Genomic DNA, 24,873 nt, shown 5'->3' on the forward strand with positions numbered 1-24,873 from the left:
AAAGGTTAGGGTCATCAATGTGATTAGTTCTGACTGCTGCTATAAGTCTATCATAGGTAAAGTCATCGTTTATGGGTACTAGGTCTGGTTTTAAATATTCTAGCCTCGAAAGGTGGTCAACAACCACATTTTCGGCGTCTTTCTTATTACAGATCTCCAAGTCGAATTCTTATAGCAAAAGGACCCAATGAAGTAATCTAGGCTTAACGTCCTTTTTGCTTAACAGATATCGAATGGCTGCGTAATCTGTGTAAACTATAATTTTGGCTCCGACTAAATAAGATCGGAATTTATCAATAGCGAAAACAACGGTGAGGAGTTCCTTTTCGGTTGTGGCATAATTAAGCTGGGCGGTGTCTAAGGTTCTACTAGCATAATAAACTACATGTAATATCTTGTCCTTTCGTTGCCCTAAAATAGCACTAACATCGTAATCGCTTGCATCGCACATAATTTCGAAAGGTTAGTTCCAATCGGAAGGTTGCATAATAGGTGCGGAGATTAGTGCCTGTTTTAAGTGTTTGAATGATTCAGGACATTTATCGTCGAAAATAAATTCAACGTCTTTCATTAGAAGGCCAGTTAAAGGGTTGGTTATCTTAGAGAAGTCCTTGATAAAGCATCGGTAGAAACCGACATGTCCAAGAAAACTCCGGACTTCCCTAACTGTCTTAGGTGGTTGGAGATTTTCTATAACCTCTATCTTGGCTTTGTCAACCTCAATGCCTCTTTCAGATACTATGTGTCCTAACATTATACCTTCGGTGATCATAAAATGACATTTCTCCCAGTTTAGAACGAGGTTCACTTCCACGCATTGTTCTAGAATTCTTTCAAGGTTAGCTAGGCATTTTTTATAATTGGACCCGCATACCGCAAAATCGTCCATGAATACTTCCATGATCTCGTCAAGGAAATCTGCGAAGATCGACATCATACAATGTTGAAGGGTAGCCAAGGCATTGCAAAGTTCGAATGACATTCGTCTATAGGCAAATGTTCCATAAGGGCGTGTAAAAGTTGTTTTCTCTTGATCATCGGGGTGAATAGGAATTTGGAAAAATCCAGAGTATCCATCTAAATAAAAAAAGTAAGAATGTCTAGCTAGACGTTCAAGCATTTGGTCAATAAATGGAAGAAGGAAATAATCTTTCCTAGTTACTTTATTAAGTTTTCTATAATCGATGCCCATACGCCAACCATTTTCTATACGTTTAGCTAATTTGGCGTTGCTGGATATCAAACCTAAAACCTATAAATATTTCACTATGGTTGTTCAATAGAACCGTGGTTATAGTAGCGCGCTTTTCAGTTTATTACAACAGATGATAGACCGTGGTTGTATCACACTTACAACCACATACTACCTAACAATAGAAGTTCAACTTTTATTATATATTTTTATTAATCATTGTCATATGTGTTTTTCATGGTAGTGTATAAAAGATTATTAATATTCAATTCCCACTAAAATAAAATAAAATGAGATTGTAAAGAGTGACTCTCCTTATTTGATAAGAATGGATCAAACTCAATATAAATAAAATAATACTTAAATACAACAATTAAAAAAATAAAAAAAAAGTACAATTTCTCTTAATTGAATCTTCAAAAAAATGTGTAATTCCATTGATTAATTAAAAGTGCAACTTGAAATAAAGATCCCATTGTTGTTATCTTTAGAATAGTAAAAGACATGGATACAGTTGCTATATAATATGCAAATTCAAGCGATACATATTTATTTGCAAGTTTATTTTTATTTATTTCTATAAAGTTATGTTAGATATCCACCTACTAAACATGTCAAGACATTCTTTAGGCCGATACTCCGGAGCTGTGTGTCCTCCACCCTGAAAATTTCTTCAATCAATAATTGTGCAATGAAACTAGATGATTCTTAGTGCATGATAAAGAAATTGAATGGGTAAACATGTTAATTTAGCGCCTATAGTACAAACACTTGTAAACAAAAATAAAGTAAGAACAATCAACGGGTGCTTAATGTTAAATTTTTAAGCAACGTGACTGAACTCTACAGATTATATTTGGAAAAAAATTATATTTATTTTGAATGGTAGAAAATAAAATGAAGCAAATGATAAAATTTTAAAAGATCATTGATGATATGAAAAATATTAAGGTGAATATTGATGATGAGGACATGAATCTACTATTGTTAATAAGAGTGTTCATGGGTGCGGATCGACTCACAAATCCGTTGACCCAAACTAACACAATCCATAGATTATTCGAACTCATTCATTTATGGGTATACTCAACTCAACCCATAACAACCCGTATAGTTTTGATTCGGGTATCGGGTTTGAGTTTTGCAACCCGCCGACCTGTTGACCCAACCTATTGATATGACTTTAGTAATTTTTTATTATTTTAAATAAAAATATAAAATTAATATCTTACTAATAACCATAATTTTTCTAAAAAAATGTATTCTCCACCAATACTACTACTAGACCAATGAGTTTACGTAATTCTAAGATTAAATATTGTTTCTTATTTTCTTTTGTATCATTTCCAACTTATGTATTTTATTGCAATAATGTGCCTTGTTGAATTTTATACTATTATAAAGTGTTATGTCGAATTGATGGATTTTATTAGATATTATATGATGTGTTTCATTGAATTTGAGTGTTATAAATACGTATGATTGCATTGAGTTGTGTTACATTTTTTTAAAACCGAAAAAAAGGAATCATAACAAATATATTTTTTATTTGAAACACAACCCGCGAATCCAACCCAACTCAACCCATTAATGAACGAGTCGGTTCGTGTCGGTTTTGACAATGAAATCGCGGGCTGAACGACGAATCCAACCCATTGAATTTTAAACGGATTGGGTAACGAGTTAGGTCAAACCCGGTCCAACCCAACCTGCGTACATCCCTAATTGTTAAGATTATTATACATATCTTTTGAGAATTTTAAGGATGTCCTTCTTTGTAATAAAGAATGTAATATCACCTTGGATGAAGTCCAAATGGCTGTGACGTTCAATGAATCTTTAAAGATAAAAGTTTTGAAGGTTTATGATATTAGTCAATGCTTGAGTGCAATGTTTTAAAAATCGGATCAAATAAGTCGGCTGAACCAGTTGAACTAAGAACTGGAGTAAGCTATTGAACTAGTGAGAACAGGTCAGAACCGGCCAAAACAGATAAAAACAGGTGAAGCGGCTGTTTTGGAAAACCAGCGTGTTAAAATGCTTGATTTTTTTCTCAAACATAACGACGTTTTTTTTGATAAAAAAAATTTAAATTTAAATTAAAATATAAGTAGACTTTGTTAAAAATTTATTTGGAACACATTTTCCTCCTTATAAATTTATTAGACATTGCCAATTATTTTGTTCTTTGGTTTATGTTGCAATTAGAATTTGTTCAAAATTTATTTGGATTTGTATTTTGTTATGTGATATGTTTAAAATTTAAATTTAAATAATCAACTTTTGAAAAATTGAAATTTAGAGAAACAACTTTTGAATTTAAAGAAACAACTTTTGAAATTTTGAACTTTTGTAAGTCTTATGACTTTTCTAAAGATCGAGTCATCTGGTTTGATCAATTTAATAACTATATAGTTTTGTTATAGAGATCGGATTATTCAATCAAATTATCTGGTTTGATCCTATTTAGCCATGTCGTTAGACCAGTGACCCATTGGTTCGACCAATGAACCAGTGACTCAGTACTCTCATCCGTTTGATGACGTGTCCGATTTTTAAAATAATGTTTGAGTGTCTCAAGTGGTGGGAGTGGTAGTATAATAAAGTTCAAGGGTTTTGATAGGTCAAGGGTAAAATTTTTTATTTTCATAAAACCAATCACTTTAAAAAGGATTACCTCGAGAAAAAGGACAATGAAGATTTTGTACAGGTTGCAGTTGTCTCAGTTATGGATGGATATAAGAGTGTTTGTGCACTAGTGATGTAAAATTTGGAGAATAAAAAGACTTGGGCCATGGACTCAATATTCTCTTATCACACGTGCCCAAGGAAAACATTATTTAAGACTTTGAAGCTGGAAGAAGGTGGAGTCTTTCGATTCGCTGACGATAAGTCTTACAAGGCTCATAGTTTTTTGTATGATCAAACTTAAAATGTCAAAAGATCATAAGTTCCTTCTACAAAAAAATGAGGTATAATTATAAGCATGTTTAATTATCTAACCTATTGAAATAAAGTTGAACATAGGGCGCTGGAAAATTTTCATAGTGGATTGATCGTGGATAAACGCTCTAAAATATATGGGTTATATATTTTAGAAGGTTCCATTATATTTGGTCATGCATCATTACTTAGTTAAGACTTTCACGAAAAGAACAAGATATGATATTTGAGATCAAGGAATTTTAAAGAAAGAAGAACTAACAAATGCGTGGATGTTATTTTAGAAATTTTAAATGGGTTTTAAATGAAACAAGGTATAAAGAAGGATATATTTGTTGCTGGAATGCTAGGAGTCAGGGTTCAAAAAAGTTTCTCATATAAGGCTGGTGCCAAAGCATCTAACCTAATTGTAAGATGTTTATTCACATAAGTAGACTTCATGACAACTATGGAGGTTTGGAGTAGGAACTTGAAAATTACTCTAATTTGAAGGTCTTAAAAGTTGTTTCATTTGTACAAATCAAGATAGAATAGTTTAATGGTAAAACTCTAAAGTGTGTCTTAATTGGTTATCCAAAAGGAAAGAATAACTACCATTTTTGGAAGGTGGAACTTGGAGGATTAAGATTCATCATAATCAAGATTGTAACTTCAATTAGACCCATTAAGGGATGAAATGTAAACCTGAAATTGAGAGACTAAAAAACTATGGTGGAAAAGACTCAACATACAATGAATCTTTTTCTATGAAGACTAGAGATGAGGAATATGCAAGGCTTTGCTTCTAGTTCTATAAATGAGAAATATATAGTGGCTTTTGATTATAATTTGACTCATGATAGGATAAGGAGGGAAAGTTTACCATCTCATGGATATGGTTATGTCGGCTTTAATTGTTATGCTTTGAACGTGAGTTAAGGGTTGTAAAGCTCATAATCAAATGCCTTAAGGGAAACATTTAAAATAAAAGAGACTTAAATATGGTTGAAGGAGATGAATGATTCATTAATTCAAGAACCATGATTGTGGACTTATGAGAATACCTTAAAAATAAAAATTTGTTTGATAGAAGTGGATGAAAGTGCCTAGATCAAGGTTTAAGCATTCCTTGCATTTGATCAAGTTTGTTGAATAATGATTCGAGCTTTAGAGATGACAACAAGGTGATTGATAATTAAATTTACATCACCATATGTTGAGTCAAGGTGGAGAAATTAAAAGTATGTTTCAATATCCCTAGTGATGAAGAGAAAAAGCATTTTTGGTTATGTCAGATTTTTCTCACGAGTGGGCAATTGCAGTGGAGTCATGGATCAGCGATACTGCTAGAATTCGGCATGAGGATACTTATGGTCAACACTCTAGGTGATGTCGGTCATGTCACAAGTCCTTGTGTTTACATGTATGGAGCTAATGATCCTGGTATTGTTGATAACCTTGATGTTTTGATAACAACAATAATAATGCTTGTTGAAGTTGGGGGTGATATCTTTCCAACTCTCGGATGATGGTAATTAACTTGAAGTATCTCAAGCCTCATTAAGTAAAATATTTAAAGTTCAAGTAAAGTGCTTATCTGATCGGAGTATATGGAAAAGGAATTCGAGACTTCAAAGTTGTGAAATAGAGGAAGTGTGAAAGCTTACTTGGTCGTGTCTGTTTGAGTTACCAGAGTCTTGTGAAAGTAGGAAAGTAACTCCTAAGATCTTAAGAAAACTCACATACAGACACAAACACGCTTAAAAAAACCATTTTATTATTAGCACAATCACGTAACTGCTCCTTGATCCTTGCCCCACCTTCCTTAATTATAGCAGCAACTATTAATTTAGAAATATTGTATAGTTATTATATATTCAAATTAGCCATTATATGTGTTGATTTGTTGCCTTAGTTTTAGCTTATTTGTTATACTATTATTGGCAACAAATTAATTTCCATAAGTTGTATCTCCTATTTATTCCATTCATGATTCACGTAAATGATATAACAAATATACACTTTCTGTATATTCTATATGGTATCAGAATAGCCATTGCTTCACAGCTTCTTCTTTTTTCCGATCCTTATCATGGCAGCTCCAAACAACAACTCTAACCTTAAAGAACTTATGGAATTCAACACAAATTCTCATCTTCCAATTAAGTTAAATGGAACCAATTATCCTGCCTGGTACAAACAGTGCAGCGCCCTTCTCATTGCTCGTGACCTTGAAGGTTATGTTACAGGCACAAAGAAGTGTCCTCCTGCTACCATTGTTACCGGTGAAACTACATCACCAAATCCTGATCATTCCTTATGGATCAGACAAGATAAACTAATTTATCTTGCTCTTGGCTCGTGTGATTCGGAAGCACGATCTGTCATGGCGGTTTCAGATACGTATTATGACGCCTGGACTGCTCTTGCTCGTGCCTTCTCAAATCGATCTCAGTCCATAATTATGTCACTCTGAGAACGTCTCAATTCAATCACCAAAGGGAATTCCTCTGTCTCAACCTATTTGCATTCAATCCGCAATATTGCTGATGAATTGGCCCTCATTAGTCATCCTATCGACAATCTTGAAATGGTTATCCATGCCTTGAATGGTCTCGGTCCGACCTTCAGGGACTTTACTACTGCCATTCGCACTCGTGACTCATCAATCGCCTTCAACGAACTCTATGAAAAATTGGTGGATTTCGAGATGTTTTTGCAGCGAGAAGAACAGATCTCGACACCGGCTCCCATCACTGCCAACCTTGCACAACGTCATTACAATAGCTACAATCGAGGACGTGGCCGCAATAATCATCACCATAACCATGATTCACAAAGGCGCAATAACTATAATGGTCATGACCAAACTTTTCCCAACACTAAGCAGCCAACATCCAACAATGTTGTCATATGTCAATACTGTGAAAAATCTGGCCACTCAGCAAAGCAGTGCTACAAGATTCATGGCTACCCAAACAAGCCTCGCCATCCTACTGCGCATGTTGCACAAACAGTGTCCTCTCACTCGTCTCCACCTTCATGGCTCTTTGATTCTGGCGCATCCCACCACATTACCAATGACATGAGAAATTTATCCATCAAAGAAGACTATCATGGAACTGACAATCTCTCCAAGTTGCAAATGGTAATAAACTTCCCATTACTCATATTGGTTCCACAAATAATTCTCCCTTAAAGTTGTCAGATATTCTCTATGTTCCAAATGTTACTCAAAATTTGATATCTGTCTCTCAATTGTGCCAAACTAACAAAGTTTCTATTGAATTTTTCCCTTGGCATTTTGAGGTAAAGGACTTGCATACGAAGGAGATTCTTCTACGAGGATTGAATGAAGATAATGTGTACAGGTTTCAACCAAATGCACCAGCCCCACAAATTTCCTATGCAATCTCCAACCCCTCACTCAAACTATGGCACCACAGACTCGGCCATCCTGCACCTCCTACTCTTCTTCACGCCCTCAAGTCAAACAACATTTCCTACTCCGGTTCTTTTAATAAATGTCTAGATTGTCTTTCTAATAAGAATCATAAACTACCATTTTCAAGGTCTTCTATTTCTAGCTCTAGCCCCTTGGAAATTTTGTACTCAGATTTATGGGGACCGGCTCCAGTAAATTCAATTGATGGTTTTCGTTATTATGTAATTTTTATGGACCATTTTTTCAAGTATGTTTGGCTCTACCCTTTAAAACTCAAATCTGATGTTTCAACAATATTTCCAATTTTTAAAAACTTGGTAGAAAGACAATTTAACTCTAGAATTAAAACCCTTTACTCTGACAATGGTGGAGAATTTATAAAAATTCGACCATTCTTACAAGCCAATGGTATCTCTCACTAAACACCCCACCCCATACCCCTGAACACAATGGTCTCGCGGAACGAAAGCACCGTCACCTCACTGAAACTGCTCGCTGCCTCCTAAACCACGCCTCCCTACCTTTAAATTTCTGGTCTTATGCATTTCAAACAGCAGCCTATCTAATTAATCGGTTACCCACTCATGGCCTTAACATGAGCTCACCACACCATGTACTATTTAAAACATCTCCAAACTACAAAAAACTAAAAACATTTGGGTGTTTATGCTTTCCTTGGCTTAAACCGTACACAAATAATAAGTTAGAACCAAGATCTGAACCATGTTTGTTCCTTGGATATAGCTTCACACAAAGTGCATACATTTGCTTCAATTTCAAAAACAACAAAATCCATCATTCTAGACATGTTCAATTTCTAGAAGACATTTTCCCATACTCACCAAACAAAAATAAACCATCACATATATCTGACCTTGATCCAGACTCTAAACAATCTTCCACATATATAGATTATGGAGATCAACCTTTAACCTCTATAATACCAATCTCAAAATCTACTCCCACTAACCTTACTCAAATCTCTCGCTCAGCCACCCCAACCTCATCTAGATCACCAACAAATTCCTTAAACCAAAGTGATACCTCACCATCCAACCAACCCATCAACTCTCCTTCCCCTCCTCAAACCATAATACATTCCCTACCTCAATCACCACCTGTACATGTTTCATCTTCATCTCAATCACTTGCAGCAGGTTCTCCTTCTCAAGCTTCAACTTCGGTAATGCCAAATCACTCCATGATCACTCGTGGAAAAGTGGGAATATTCAAACCAAAGAAACTTTTTTCTGTGTCTAAACATCCACTACCACCAACTGCAGAACCAACATGTGTATCCAAAGCACTGCAATGCCACGAGTGGAAACAAGCAATGTCTGAAGAATTTATAGCTCTCATGACCAATGGTACATGGTCTTTAGTTCCTCCACAGCCCCAGTTTAATGTCATTGGAAACAAATGGGTGTTTCGCCTGAAAAGAAATCCAGATGGATCCGTTGCTCGCTACAAAGCGCGACTTGTTGCAAAAGGTTTTCATCAACGACCAGGTATTGATTATAAAGACACCTTTAGTCCTGTTATTAAGCCGCAAACGATCAAAATGGTATTGTGTATTGCACTTTCAAAAGGCTGGAATTTAATCCAAATGGATGTTAACAATGCCTTTTTGCACGGTACCATATCTGAAGATGTCTACATGTGTCAACCATATGGTTTTGTTCATCCTAAACTATCTGATCATGTATGCAAGCTCCACAAAGAATTATATGGTCTAAAACAAGCTCCCCGAGCTTGGTACAATGAATTAAAGTCCTTTGTGGTTGCTTATGGATTTCTTAATAGCAAATCAGATCCATCTCTCTTCATCTACAATCACGGTAATATCACTGCCTATTTCCTAGTATATGTTGATGATCTACTTCTTACGGGAAACAATATCAACTTCTTAAATAAATTCAAGGCTGGTCTTGCTACAAAATTCTCTCTAAAATATCTTGGAGGACCAAGTCATTTCCTTAGTGTCGAACTCATTCCCACAAGCACTGGAATTTTCATGTCTCAACATCATTATATTCGAGACATGCTGCAAAAAGGAAATATGACTGATGTTAAGCCAGTAGGAACTCCAATGTCTACTACTTGCTCCCTTGGCACTCATGATGATACACCTCCATGTGACGCTACTTCTTTTCGCAGCATTATTGGATCTTTGCATTATTTATCTATCACTAGACCAAATGTGGCATTTGCTGTCAATAAGTTGTCACAGTTCATGCAAGCACCCTCGGCAACTCATATGCAAGCCCTCAAACGCATTCTCCGATATCTCAAGCACACTATCTCATATGGTCTCCATCTAGTAGCAACAAAGAATCTTGAACTCACTGCATTTTGTGATGCAGATTGGGGCGGTGACACTGTTGATCGAAAGTCTACGGGTGCCTATATAATTTATCTCGGACCAAATGTCATTTCTTGGTCCTGCAAGAAACAACCGACAGTTGCGAGATCCTCCACAGAGGCTGAATATCGCACAATCGGAACTACTACATCTGAACTTTTGTGGTTACAACAACTTCTATTGGAACTTGGGATCAAAATTACTCATCCGCCGAACATATTTTCAGATAATATTGGTGCAACATATCTTTGTGCAAATCCAGTATTCCACTCACGAATGAAGCACTTAGCTATCGACTATCACTTCGTCCGTGACATCATTATAAAAGGTGAACTCAAAGTATCTCATGTACCTTCTAGTCACCAACTTGCAGATTTACTAACGAAACCACTCTCTTGGCCTCGTCATGAGTTTCTTCTCTCCAAGATTGGTGTCGTTGACCACTCCTCCATCTTGCGGAGGCGTATTAGCACAGTCATGTTGTTGGTGTAAGCCCTAGAGGCCAATACTTATGGTACTTGTATCGAATGATTTAAAGGCATTTTCTTTATTATGGTTGATTAATAAAGTCCCTGGAATAGATAGTCCGTTTAATGTATTAAGTGTGACTTAATCATGAGAACACATTAAACATAAGGACACTATTCTTAAAGTATCCGTAGTCGAGCTTTAATATGAAGTGGGATAACATTAAAGCATTAAGACTATTATGTTTGTAGACTGATGATCACATCTCATGGATCATGGATAAAGAGTTATCAAGTCTTAAACATAGGTATGAATATTAGGAGTAATATTTATACCGGATTGACCCGCTATGAGAATACTATATAGAAAGTTATGCAAAGTGTCATAAGTTATTCTCATGGTGATAATAGTGTATACCACTCTTCGACCTGAAACTACTATGGATCCTAGATGTAGAGTCGAGTGCTTTATTGCTGATCCAACGTTGTCCGTAACTGGATAACCATAAAGACAGTTGATGGGTACTCCACGAAGCATGCTGAGGGACATGAGTGTCCTAGATGGAATTTGCCAATCCTGCGTAACAGGATAAATGTCTATGGGCCCAATATTGAACTGGACAAGGGTGACACAGTCTATACCTTGTGTTCAATATAGACATAAGGGCAAAGGGGTAATTATACACATAATTATTATCACAGGAGGTTTTGTCAGATCACATGACATTTTCGTGACTTGGGTAGCAGTGATGTGTTGCTAGATACCGCTCACTGTTTATTATGTTAAATGCGTGATTTAATATAATTGTCAACGCCGCGAAAACCTATAGGGTCACACACAAAGGACGGATTGATGAGAGATAGAATAACTAAGGAACACCGTAAGGTACGGTGCACTTAAGTGGGAGACGAAATATGGTAAGGTACCAAATACTTAAGTGATTTTGGGCATATTATAAGATATGGGCCAAAATGCACTTAAGTGGGCTTTTTGGCTTGAAGCCCACACAAGTGGTTCTATAAATAGAACCCCTTGGGTAGAAGCATTGTCACTCCAATCCACTCAGACAGAAATTCAAGTAGAGACTTGGAATTTTGTTTCCCTCTTTCTCTCACTCAAAGCCTTCATTCATAACAGCTAGCACTGCGATTGAAGGAATCCGTTCGTGTGGACTGAGTAGAGACGTTGTCATCGTTCAACGTTCGTGATCGCCCCGTGGATCTGTATCAAAGGTTTTGATCATTATCAGAGATCTGCACCAAAGGTTTGAATCGCCACAAGAGGTAACGATTCTATCACTGATCATGCCCATTCGTAAGGATCACTAAATGGAGAAATTTTTAAATTCCGCTGCGCCTTGGATGGCAATTCTCCAACAGTGGTATCAGAGCCACTTACGAAACCACGAATCTGATATTTGTTTTTGTTCTGTAATAATATGATTAAAGACAGAATGAATCAAAGGTTAAATTGAGATCGATCAAGATACATATATGTGATATATGTAATTCTGATGCAAAATACATTATATATGATATAGTGTTCTCGTTTCGTTCATTCAAACCCTCGATGATTGTTTTCCTTTGAGCGATCAATGGTCGTTTGCTTCTTGATCCGACATTAGTATGGTGAAGCAATGACGTGTTGATCAATCATACTGAATTAACAATCGAGATGTGTTTGACGGTCTGAAATTGGTGCATCAGGGTTAGTGACGGCACAAGGGTTGTGTTGTCAGAGAGTTATGCGATTGGGGTTTGACTGCACAAGAGTTGTGCGTTCTAAACACTTTTCCGAACAGTGTTAACCGGTTAACGCGTATTGTTAACCGGTTAACGAGAAACTGAATACAACCTTCTAAACATTTTTGGAACAGTGTTAACCGGTTAACGCAATGCGAAATAATTTTTTTTTTTAATTTTCAAACAGTGTTAACCGGTTAACGTATTTGGTTAACCGGTTAACGCAAGGCGGAAAACAGTTTTCCAAGAAATTTTTCAACAATGTTAACCGGTTAACGCATATGGTTAACCGGTTAACGCAAGGCAGAAAAGAATTTTCTAAAAGTTTTCAAACAGTGTTAACCGGTTAACGCATATGGTTAACCGGTTAACGCAAGAAAAAATTCACCCGTTCGGCTAGAAAAAGTGCTTTAAAGTATCAAGTGTTGGTACGAAAAACGACGTCAATTTTAAATGAATTGTTCATTAAATGCATTGTTCATTAGAGGCAGCGGACCCCCGGCTAACTCTGCGTAGTGTGATCGGTCGTCGAAATTTAATTTGATTTTAATTAATTAAAGGAATTAATAATAATAATAATAAAGTGTTTATTATTGTCTTGTGGTAATCGGTTATGGCCTTAGTTTTCCTTTGTTTTGTTTTGGGTTTTTAAAATACGACCTGCGTGTCGTGCCTCTCTCTTAATCTCCCAAATGTAACTTCTTTTCTCATCTCACTCCCTCGTATGTAAAACGAGTTTCTTTTGTAATGTAATGATATGAAGAAAGCAAAGAAGTCAGTGCCAAAGGAGGACAACCTTGAAGATCTTGCTTGGAGAAGCTTAGATCGTTGTAGGTTAGCTTAGGTTCTCTCATTGGCTTGGGAGAACAATTACGCTAGGGGCCATAACTGTTTCATTTTGTTTGTATGTATGTTGATGCATGTGAATGTATGTTGATGCATGTGAGAGACGGTTTATATGATAAACAAGCCGGTGAGATCAGAAAAATTGCAATTCCCTCAAAATAAATATTAAGTTTTAAGCTTTCCAAGTTTTAACACTCATCAAGACTAGTATCGAATAATGTAGGTTTCGCCTACGCGAGGTGCATGTTCTATATTAGTAAGGTGCGATGGGATAATTGTAATATCCAACTGTTAAAACAATGGGTCAAACTTAACTAAACAAATTATAATAAGATTATATATATGTTTAGAAGCAAGAGTTGGGAATGATCCATATGATGGATTGGAATAAGGAGTTATTCACCCAACTGAAATTTTCGAGAGTTGTATGAGATACAATTGGAAGGAGTTCCTACCTAAATAACCTAGTTTTGTGTAATCCGCCTACGCGGACTTAGAACGAAGTGAAATATGGATCTCGACCCACTAGAAAATCTTCCAACGGGATTTTCCGAATCAAATGATGAGGGTCATTTGTTTTGAGTAAAATAGTGGGAGCATATTTAATTAAAGGCCTAATTGAATATGTCAATGATACTTATATTTTCATTAATCCTTATGTAGATTACCATGACAGCAAACACCTCTAACAACATCCTGCGGTCAATCCTTGATAAGGAAAAATTGTCTGGGACAAATTTCCTGGATTGGCACCGAAACCTGAGGATTGTCCTCAAACATGATAAAAAGCTGTATGTCTTGGAGACACCTGTTCCTGAATAGGAACCTCCTAGTTCTGCACCTAAGGCAGAAAGAGATGCTTATAAGAAGCATGTCGATGATGCCAATGAAACTGCTTGTCTCATGCTAGCTACCATGAACTCAGAATTGCAAAAGCAACATGAGAACATGCCAGCGTTCGATATGATCGAACACCTGAAGTTGCTCTATCAAGAGCAAGCAAGGCATGAGAGGTTTGAAGTTTCAAAAGCCCTTTTTCAAAGCAAGTTAGCTGAGGGAGCCCCTGTAGGTCCCCATGTACTCAAGATGATTGGGTATGTGGAAAACCTTGAGAGATTGGGTTTTCCCCTCGAAAAGGAACTTGTAACTGATTTGATCTTGCAATCGTTGCCAGATAGTTTCAGTCAATTTGTCCTAAATTTCAATATGATTGATATGGACAAATCTCTTCCTGAACTGCTCGCCATGTTAAGAACTGCCGAGCAGAATCTGAAGTCAAAAGGGAAGTCCATTCTGATGATCGGAAATGGAAAGACTAAGCAGAGTGATAAGGGGAAGGGGAAGGAAGTTGCCAATCCTAGATCCACTGCTGCTTTGAAGCCTAGTGGAGGCATAGCAAAAGAAGGCACCTGCTTCCATTGCGGTAAGACCGGACACTGGAAGAGGAACTGCCCAAAGTACCTGGAAGATAAGAAGAATGGAGTAGAGACTTCAACTTCAGGTATTTTTGTTATTAATTTATCTACTTCTGCATCATGGGTATTAGATACTGGATGTGGTTCTCACATTTGTACAAATGTGCAGGAACTAAAAAGGAGTAGAGATTTGGCAAAAGGTGAAGTCCACCTACGAGTTGGCTATGGAGCAAAGGTTGCTGCTTTAGCCGTAGGAACTTTTGTATTGACTTTACCTAGTGGTTTAATAATTCAGTTAGAGAACTGTTATTATGTACCTGCAATTAGCAGGAATATTATTTCCATTGCTTGTTTGGACAAGTTTCGTTTTTCATTTATAATAAAGAACAATTGTTGCTAAATTTATTTGAATGATATATTCTATGCTACTGCACAAATGAACAATGGACTATATGTCCTTGATCTTGAAATGCCTATTAATAACATTAATACAAAAGGGTGAAACCTAACAAGTTAAAACCAACTAGGTAAGAATATTAAAACTCTTCGATCAGATCGAAGTGATGAGTATTTAATCCTAGAGTTTGATGACCATCTGAAAGAGTGTGGGATCCTATCCCAACTTACTCCTCCTGGAACATCCCAATGGAAGGGTGTATCTGAGAGAAGAAATCGAACCCTGTTGGACATGGTCCGATCCATGATGAGTCACACCAATCTTCCAAACTCCTTTTGAGGACATACACCATTGACATCAGCTTACACACTTAACCGTGTTCCATCCAAAAGGTTGAAAAAGACACCATATGAGATATGGAGTGGTAAGAGACCACATATGTCTTACATGAAGATTTGGGGTTGCGAAGTTTATGTGAAACGACAAATTTCAACTAAGCTTAAGCCCAAATCTGATCAATGCTTATTTGTGGGGTATCCTAAAGAAACAAGAGGATATTATTTCTACAATCCTTCTGAGGGAAAAATGTTTGTCGCTCGAACTTGAGTTTTCCTAGAAAGGGATTTTATTTCCAAAGGAATCAGTGGGAGGAAAGTAGAACTTGAAGAAATTCAAGAATCACAAAGTATCGATACACCTATAGAGGAATTAGAGCAGGAAGCACAAGTAGTTGTGTAAGAGCAACCTGCTCAAGTAGAAAAAGACCAGCGTAGGTCATGCAGGATACGTCACCTACCTGAGATATATGGATATCTGATCTAGGTGATGTATTACTCATGGATCAAGATGAGCTTGTGACCTACTCATGGAATCTTCGCTTTGATGAAACAGTAAAACTGTATGGATTCATCAAGAACGAAGATGAGTCTTGTGTCTACAAGAAGGTTAGTGGGAGCATGATCGTATTCCTGGTATTATATATAGATGACATATTACTCATTGGAATCGATATCCCTACCCTGCAACAAGTAAAGTCTTGGTTGGGGAAATGCTTTTCTATGAAGGACCTAGGTGAAGCAGCCTATATATTAGGAATCAGAATCTATAGAGATAGATCACAAAACTGCTTGGCCTAAGTCAGAGTACATACATAGACAAAGTGCTGAGACGCTTTAATATGAATGATTTCAATCTGGTTATGTGTTTTGCTTAAATGGTGGCACTGTGAGCTTGAAAAGTTCAACGCAAGATGCAGTTGTTGATTCTACAACTGAGGCCGAGTATATTGTTGCCTTAAGTGCAACAATGGAAGCTGTTTGGATCAATAAACTTGGTATAGTCCCTAGCATTGTGGATCCCATTGGTCTCTATTATGATAACAATGGTGTTATCGCACAAGCTAAGGAGCCTAGATCTCACCAACGATCCAAACACATACTTAGGCGTTGTGCGAAAATATTTAAAGTACCTACACTTGACAATATAGTTGGCCCACTGACAAAGCCTCTTGCGCAGCAGAAGCATGATGGCCATACTAGATCAATGGGCATACGGGGTATGCCTGATTGGCTCTAGTGCTAGTGGGAGATTGTTGGTGTAAGCCCTAGAGGCCAATACTTATGGTACTTGTATCGAATTATTTAAAGGCATTTTCTTTATTATGGTTGATTAATAAAGTCCCTGGAATAGATAGTCCGTTTAATGTATTAAGTGTGACTTAATCATGAGAACACATTAAACATAAGGACACTATTCTTAAAGTATCCGTAGTCGAGCTTTAATATGAAGTGGGATAACATTAAAGCATTAAGACTATTATGTTTGTAGACTGATTATCACATCTCATGGATCATGGATAAAGAGTTATCAAGTCTTAAACATAGGTATGAATATTAGGAGTAATATTTATACCGGATTGACCCGCTATAAGAATACTATATAGAAAGTTATGCAAAGTGTCATAAGTTATTCTCATGGTGATAATAGTGTATACCACTCTTCGACCTGAAACCACTATGGATCCTAGATGTAGAGTCGAGTGCTTTATTGCTGATCCAACATTGTCCGTAACTGGATAACCATAAAGACAGTTGATGGGTACTCCACGAAGCATGCTGAGGGACATGAGTGTCCTAGATGGAATTTGCCAATCCTGCGTAACAAGATAAATGTCTATGGGCCCAATATTGAACTGGACAAGGGTGACACGGTCTATACCTTGTGTTCAATATAGACATAAGGGCAAAGGGGTAATTATACACATAATTATTATCACAGGAGGTTTTGTCAGATCACATGACATTTTCGTGACTTGGGTAGCAGTGATGTGTTGCTAGATACCGCTCACTGTTTATGTTAAATGCGTGATTTAATATAATTGCCAACGCCGCGAAAACCTATAGGGTCACACACAAAGGACGGATTAATGAGAGATAAAATAACTAAGGAACACCGTAAGGTACGGTGCACTTAAGTGGGAGACGAAATATGGTAAGGTACCAAATACTTAAGTGATTTTGGGCATATTATAAGATATGGGCCAAAATGCACTTAAGTGGGCTTTTTGGCTTGAAGCCCACACAAGTGGTTCTATAAATAGAACCCCTTGGGTAGAAGCATTGTCACTCCAATCCACTCAGACAGAAATTCAAGTAGAGACTTGGAATTTTGTTTCCCTCTTTCTCTCACTCAAAGCCTTCATTCATAACAGCTAGCACTGCGATTGAAGGAATCCGTTCGTGTGGACTGAGTAGAGACGTTGTCATCGTTCAACGTTCGTGATCGCCCGGTGGATCTGTATCAAAGGTTTTGATCATTATCAGAGATCTGCACCAAAGGTTTGAATCGCCACAAGAGGTAACGATTCTATCACTGATCATGCCCATTCGTAAGGATCACTAAATGGAGAAATTTTTAAATTCCGCTGTGCCTTGGATGGCAATTCTCCAACACATGTAACTGCTCCTTGATCCTTGCCTCACCTTCCTTAATTATAGCAGCAACTATTAATTTAGAAATATTGTATAGTTATTATATATTCAAATTAGCCATTATATGTGTTGATTTGTTGCCTTAGTTTTAGCTGATTTGTTATACTATTATTGGCAACAAATTAATTTCCATAAGTTGTATCTCCTATTTATTCCATTCATGATTCACGTAAATGATATAACAAATATACACTTTCTGTATATTCTATATTTATGACCTTTCTTTATTTTCTAAAAACAACCGAAAACATTTTGAAGTCCTAGCTAACTGATTAAGGGGTTGTCTTATCAATTAGAGGACTTTTTACAATTAAATGATCAATTAAACCTAATCATCTAATTAATAATTTTTATCTTGTTGAGTATAAAATTGATTGAGACAATATCTTAATGATTGGGACAATATCTTAATGATTGATAACGACTAAATATCAAAACCTTACAATTTGTGGCTTGAACAATCAATTATTTAAGGATAAAAATCATCTGGCCTAACCGATTATTCAATTAATTCTTCCCATGGATTGTTTCATTTTTTAGACTCATTTTCTCATATATGAAGGAGGTCTCTCCTCGTTTGAAATCACACATGAATTTAGAGTTTTCCTATTTCTTACTATTTTAGTACTCTCCTCCTTTCTCATTGATATTTTCTTTCACCAAAGTTGTCTTAGTGTCTTGTGAGTGAAAACTACTTGTGAGGAAAGTGTTGTACTAATGTAGTTTTATTTTTTATTTCAAGAGTGTGATTCTCTTGAAAATTCCTATTTTGCTTCTAGAGATAAACCAATGAAAATCTTCTCTTGTTTATAGAACTCAATCCGGTAAAAGTTTTGTTTAGTTATTAAGATTAGTCGGAAAAAATGACTACTTGGTTTGTAAGCTCAGCCCATGCAAAAGCTCTTGTTTGGTTTGGAGGATAAGCATGTGCAAAGTCTCTCGATTTGTTTGTAATAAGGTTCGTGGGCATAATATGTAAAACCTCAAGATTATTATTAAAACTCTCAAGAAAATCTCTTGGGAACAAGAGTAGACCAACATTCGGCCGAACCTGTATCAATATCGGTGTCATCTCTCTAACCCTATCTCTTTACTTTATTATTTTGTTTCATTAAGCTGCTTTTCTCTATGCTATTTCAATACTAACATAATTTGGTATTTTAAGTTAACCATTTTTTTAATTAATCACGAATTTTAAATACCACAATTCACCCATCCCTCTAGTGTTTGGAGTCACTTAGTCAATAGTTGTGGGACATGCCAGTTTGGTTTCGATAAAGGGTCATGTTTTGGGCCCGGATTAGATATAGAGGGTCCAATAGTTATAAATATGGGTTCTATGTCACTTTTGTTAGTATGAAAGAAATAGGAAATAGGTGGTAATCTAGGTTATAAAAATTTAGAGAGAAGCATGAATAAGAATTAATAGGATTCATTGTTCTACGAATTTGATAGACCTTTTGGGATATCTAAATGGATTGAGAAACACTTCTAAACACATTGGTTTGAGTGATTCATCTATTGAGAGTTGGAGATATTTGAAAACATTTGGATAGAAAATAAAATTTGTTCTTGAGAACTTGAAACACAATTTTCTTATAACTCATATGGCAATCTCTTATAATAATTCATAAAATATAATGAATTAAGGAAATGCTCTTTTCCCCGAATATATAAGTTTAATCAAACCAGATAAACAAATTTTACATGTTCTTTTGTCTTTTATCTTATTTTTGTTCCCGTGGATTTTCTAGCATTCTTTTGTGTGCACATTGATATTTCTTATGACTATTTATTTTGATTGTAATTGTACTTTTCTCCACACATTAATGTTCTTTGGGTGATTGATATCATTATATTTCACAAGATATTCATAGACTAATCAAGTGAAATATGTGTACGCAAGTGAAAATATGGGTATGTAATTGTAGTTATAGAAATTTAGAAACAATAGTCTTACCTTCACAGTTGCAAATGTCATCTGATTAGAGTACGTCCGTGTATATCTACACATAGAAAATTAAAAAAAAAATGTTAACCAACTTATTAATAAACTATGTATGATTAATTATTATTTAAAACATAATTAGAATTATGTGAATAATACCCTGCAACTTGGTCATTTGCATACCACTGTCTCCAATCATCAACAATGGAATAATTTAAAGATCTTATCCAAGCTTGTGTCCCCAAGAATGGAACTAACAGGTCATGATCTCCACTATTATAATAAATATACAAAATTTATTACCACAAGAAATCAATACTACAAAGTTCATCTTATGAAATATATGAGCATAGAGAAATACTACTGACCTGTAAATTAGTGAGCGAATGCCCTTTTTACTGAGATTTACATGATAATCATAACTGTTAAATATATCTTTCTCATGAGGTATATTAAAGGTACAACGAGACCATTTTCCCATACTACCCTGCAACACATGCAACCAACATAACTAGTAAAGAATGTTCTGCAATAGTGTGAAATTCTGTAACATATTATAAAGGAGACAACAACTCTATACCTTACGTATGTGCAATGCTTTACGAACATTGTCATCATTGGCCCAAATACCGCAAAGAAAATATGGATAACTCTAAGGGTAGAAAGAAAGGAAACAAACATCAACTTAAACAAAGTATTTTGAAATTTATATATTAAGATTATCATTGCAAATTGCATTCCATAAATATATATATATAAAAAAGAAGAATTACTCGACAACTCGACGAAGGCAATCTGAGATTTGAAGTGAGGAAGTTGGAGGGATATTTAATTAGAGATCTCCTCTGAATTTTTTGAGTATCATCAAGCCATTCACATCGTGGGTCTAAAATATGAGCTGTATTAAGTCCTGATATAGCCTCTTCAAATAATCTGATATCTTTAGAACATAAGATACTTCTGCTTTCTTCATTTATATAATCGCCTTTACAATTTATTTGGAGTGACTACAAAATATTACAGATTAGTTAGTTTTGAATGTGTATTAAGGAATTAAAATTCAATTTTGAAATTACTTTATATAATTCATCTGATATGAGTCCCATTCCATGAGCAAAAGGGATTGCATAATTGTTTTCCTTCCTAGTTGTCATAGCATTCCCCAACAAATATCCCTGAAGAAGCCATTCGATGATATATTATTTGTTCCACATAATGCATAATTTAGGATGCACCAATTAAAAAAATTAACCTGAAGATTAATCCAAGGCTGGACACCTTTTTCATTTGCTGCAAACAAGGAAATTTGTGAATAATTTCATTAAAATTTTCAATATACAACAAATGAATAACAACATAATAGTATTACAATAAGCAACGAGTTTTGCACCTTGTATAATTTCTTGAGCAATTACTGGAAGAGGGATGCCAGAGTATGAATCACCGCCAATGTAAATTTTATTTGATTGAAATTTTGGATGATCAACTAACCACTGCAAATATTTATAACATGACTTTCGCTCTTTTTTTACTGATTATAATAAATAAGTTTTAAAAAATAAAGAAAAAATTATTATTGTGTAATGAAAACAATGGAAATTGTTTGAATACCTTTCTGAAAAATTGATGAGTTTGATGAACTAGTATCGAATCGCTTCGTTGTGAACCAGAATTTGTTGTGGCATATGTGAATCCTGTGTTAACAGGCAAATCTACAAATATAATGCTACTCACCTATACATAAAAATAATTTATTTTTAAAAGACAAATATCTAAATGTTTAAATAAAATGATTAGATGAAATAGATACAATAAAGCCAAAAATATTAAAATTAGGCTACACAAAAGAATTAAACCCCAACCTTTGTCCATGAATGTGGTTTCAGTATCAGATTAGGCAAACTCCCATTATACTCCTCCTTTTTAAATTCAAGTGGACCTACAATGCAACATCTCAAATTTTAATTATTTTGCTTAATTATGTTATTTTTCCTAATTAATTTAACTATCGATAGATAAGCATTTGATAGAAAAACATTTGGGAAAGGGAGTCCGCTAAGTCTGTGCCACGAAAACTCTAAAAAAAAATAGGAGGACATAGTGCAAGCCTATAACTTTAATCTATTCTCTATTCGCGGATAGAGTATTATTAAAGTTAAAAATTACAAAATTTTAAGTTGATGTCTGGCTCAATAAATTTTTTTTAAAAATCGAATCAATCGAACCAAACTAAACTGCATTAATTTGATTTGGTTCGATTTTACTTTTAAAAGTCAATCGAAACAAATTAAACCACATATTTTTTTCTTTTACAATTCGGATGATTTTTGACTTCAAAATCAACCAAACCGCACTGCAAATACCCCTAATCTCATCCCACAAAATAGTGCGAACAACACATACATGCTCACGAGTCAGACCCATTTTACCACCCGTAATGTTTCATAATATTTTTTCCTCCTATACAAACAATTAAGGAATGATTTTTGAGTTTTTTCTTAAATCTTTCAAATCATCTCACTAGCACCATCTATTATATTTTATATAAACTATTTAAGGAATGTTTTGTTCTTTTTTCTTCTTTTTCTCATTCTCTCTACCGACCACCATTTCACTAACCCAATTGATTATATTTCACTCAATTTATCTTTAACATAAACTTCAAATACTTACTGCAAGAGTATCTAAAGCAAAGCTGCAATTACCAATTTCAAAGACAAGGCCAGACAAAGCAGAGCAACCAGGTCCACCAGTGAGCCAAAGCATGAGAGGATCTTCCTTTGGATTGTTTTCTGATTCAATGAAGTAATAAAACACTTGCACATCCTCTTTTTCACCAACTCCCACATACCTTATCAACAATATATCAATATGAAATAATTATTTTAATACCATAGATTAATAAAAAAACTTAGATAGAATGAACTATATAGCTAAGTAAATAAAACTGACCCGGTTTCAAGCAGAAAAGGAAGAGGTCCACTGAATCCAGGAAGAAACTTGACTATGGAGCCACATGTTGCAACTTGAAAGGACAAATACGATGATAAAAGAAGAACAAATAGAAAATCCTTCCCATTACATGAACTAAACTTTGCCATTTTTAGTCGTTGATGTCAAAATATGTGTGGTCTCGAAAGGTCAACAATCTACAGTGTATAGAATGGAGCGCCATGTTAGGTGTCTAATAGATCACTTTTTTTATATGCATTTCAATTATATTGGCAGATTGCACATGCTCAAAGGAATTTAATAATATGCCACTCCTTCCTAATTGTTTTTTCTAACACAGCTTTATTGACCACTCCATTTGTTGCAAAGGAAAACATAGAACCTTTAAAATTGAATGTTAAATTTGTAAATTGAACTTGCGATCATGGTTTTAAAAAGCTTTTTATTTTTAAGAATTGTTTTGCATTTTTGAAAACATAGAACCTTTAGAGTTTAATAGTGATTTACTTTTTTTATTTAATATAATTTTACATATCACCCATATGAATTTACTTTTATAACCTTTTAAAAACTCAAATAATTTTATAACCCACGGTTGAAAAAAATTGGACTCAATTTCACCCAACATTAAGTTCGGTTTTATTGGTTTTTGATGAGGTGGTTAATGACGTGGTCGAGACAGATACCCTTGTTGCTATTGAGGTGGTTGCCATAAATCTGGTCCCCATTACTGATGAGGCTATTGTTACTCATGATACAAAAGTTACGACTCTTGCTTCGACGGAGTCATTTGTGCACGCTGATGGAAAGTTTTTGGGAGGATCCAATGACCGATCGATGCTTACTGAGTATGTTGACCATGTGGCATATCGATTATGGCAGGGAGAGGTATATACATTTTATGTTTAACTTTAATTTATTTATTATTGTTCCATGATGTGTTGAAAGTTAACTTATAATTTTTTTTAACTTTGTTTGTTATAGAATTGTCCTAAGCTGAAGGTAACATCCCACGGGTCAAAGATGAAGACCTTTCATATGAGTTTGATGTCTGAGCAGGTTAGGCGAATTGTTATTGACTTTGGTCTCCTATCATTTGTCCACTACTAACTCACCATTCTTAACACTTCACTTATGACTGCTTTAGTTGAACGATGGCACAAGGAGACATATTCCTTTCATATTTTATTTGGGGAGATGACTATCACTTTGGATGATGTCTCCTCCTTGTTCCATCTCCCCCTTGTCGATAGATTATCCACCACCCATGTTATTAACTAGAAGATTGCATGTATCATGGCTACACTGTATTTGGGAGTTACTAAGGCAGAAGTGCTAAAGGAGTTTGATTTTTACAGGGGAGCTCACCTTCGGATGTCTTAGTTTCGGAACAAGTACCACGAGCTTGTGGAGGCACGAATGTATGAGGTTGCTGCTAGGGTGTACATGCTACGTCTAGTAGCATGTACTTTCTTTATGGATAAATCTCATGTTTATATTAATGCTTGGCACATGTGTCTATTCAGTGGCCTTGACGATATCAGTTGGACATGTGATGACGCTGCATTGACCATCATATATGCAACACTTTGAGTTGTGACTGTCTTTGAGACCAACCAACTTGCTGGTTATTTGAGTCTATTTTAGGTATATTAGAAAGTATTATTTGTAGTTTAGTTCTTATTTAATTGTTACGAATAAAATTTCTTAATTATTATTTGTTGTGTCTGTGTTCTTATATCAGTGTTGGATATACGAGCATTTCTTTACCATCTATGATAGGAGAGTGTAGCAGACTCCTGCGGGCGCCCCATAGACGAGGAAATGGAAGGCCAGATAAGCACATCCAGGTGGTGTTGCGGAGTACATGAGGAGGCTTGATGCACTAATAGTAAATGATGTTATCTGGACGCCATACACAACTCATAGAGTCTACCGTGAGTTTGATGAGTCTTCTTTATTTTTTGGTTATATGCGGTGGTAGACATTAGTCGATAGACACTTGCTTGAGATGTGTTTGCGGCAATATGGTTATGTCAATGGCATCCCACGACCATTTTCGGATGTACCAGCTTCGAGCATTGACCGGTGGTTTAACATCATCGGCCCTGCCTGTGCCATTATAGATAGCGCAGTGAGGGTTCAACATGACTCACAGTGTGAGGATGGTTACCTAGATTGGTACCTCACTATA

At 35.5% G+C, this 24,873-nt stretch overlaps 1 protein-coding gene across 1 annotated transcript; it reads right to left on the reverse strand.

The window, feature by feature from the left end:
* Positions 1 to 1,604: 1,604 nt before the first annotated feature.
* Positions 1,605 to 23,051, reverse strand: LOC127080062 (serine carboxypeptidase-like 12). Its single transcript, XM_051020395.1, has 13 exons — positions 22,680 to 23,051; positions 22,433 to 22,578; positions 21,590 to 21,666; positions 21,339 to 21,461; positions 21,118 to 21,220; positions 20,980 to 21,017; positions 20,804 to 20,902; positions 20,501 to 20,734; positions 20,308 to 20,379; positions 20,096 to 20,214; positions 19,887 to 20,000; positions 19,740 to 19,785; positions 1,605 to 1,853 (listed from the first exon to the last, which is right to left on the reverse strand). Exons 1-13 carry the CDS (start codon positions 22,826 to 22,828, stop codon positions 1,770 to 1,772), a joined length of 1,404 nt encoding a protein of 467 aa, XP_050876352.1. The 5' UTR covers positions 22,829 to 23,051; the 3' UTR covers positions 1,605 to 1,769.
* Between the last annotated feature and the right edge of the window lie 1,822 nt (positions 23,052 to 24,873).

This window comes from Lathyrus oleraceus, chromosome 1, assembly GCF_024323335.1.
Source record: "Lathyrus oleraceus cultivar Zhongwan6 chromosome 1, CAAS_Psat_ZW6_1.0, whole genome shotgun sequence".
NCBI lineage: Eukaryota > Viridiplantae > Streptophyta > Magnoliopsida > Fabales > Fabaceae > Lathyrus > Lathyrus oleraceus.

What these genes read in the sequence shown, in the direction of transcription:
- LOC127080062 (XM_051020395.1), bottom strand. Translation starts at nt 22,828, where the DNA reads ATGGCAAAGTTTAGTTCATGTAATGGGAAGGATTTTCTATTTGTTCTT. An exon ending in TGGCCTTGTCTTTGAAATTG is followed by an intron (nt 21,667 to 22,432) that starts GTAATTGCAGCT and finishes GTTGCATTGTAG; the next exon opens with GTCCACTTGAATTTAAAAAG. An exon ending in TGACATTTGCAACTGTGAAG is followed by an intron (nt 1,854 to 19,739) that starts GTAAGACTATTG and finishes AGAAATTTTCAG; the next exon opens with GGTGGAGGACACACAGCTCC.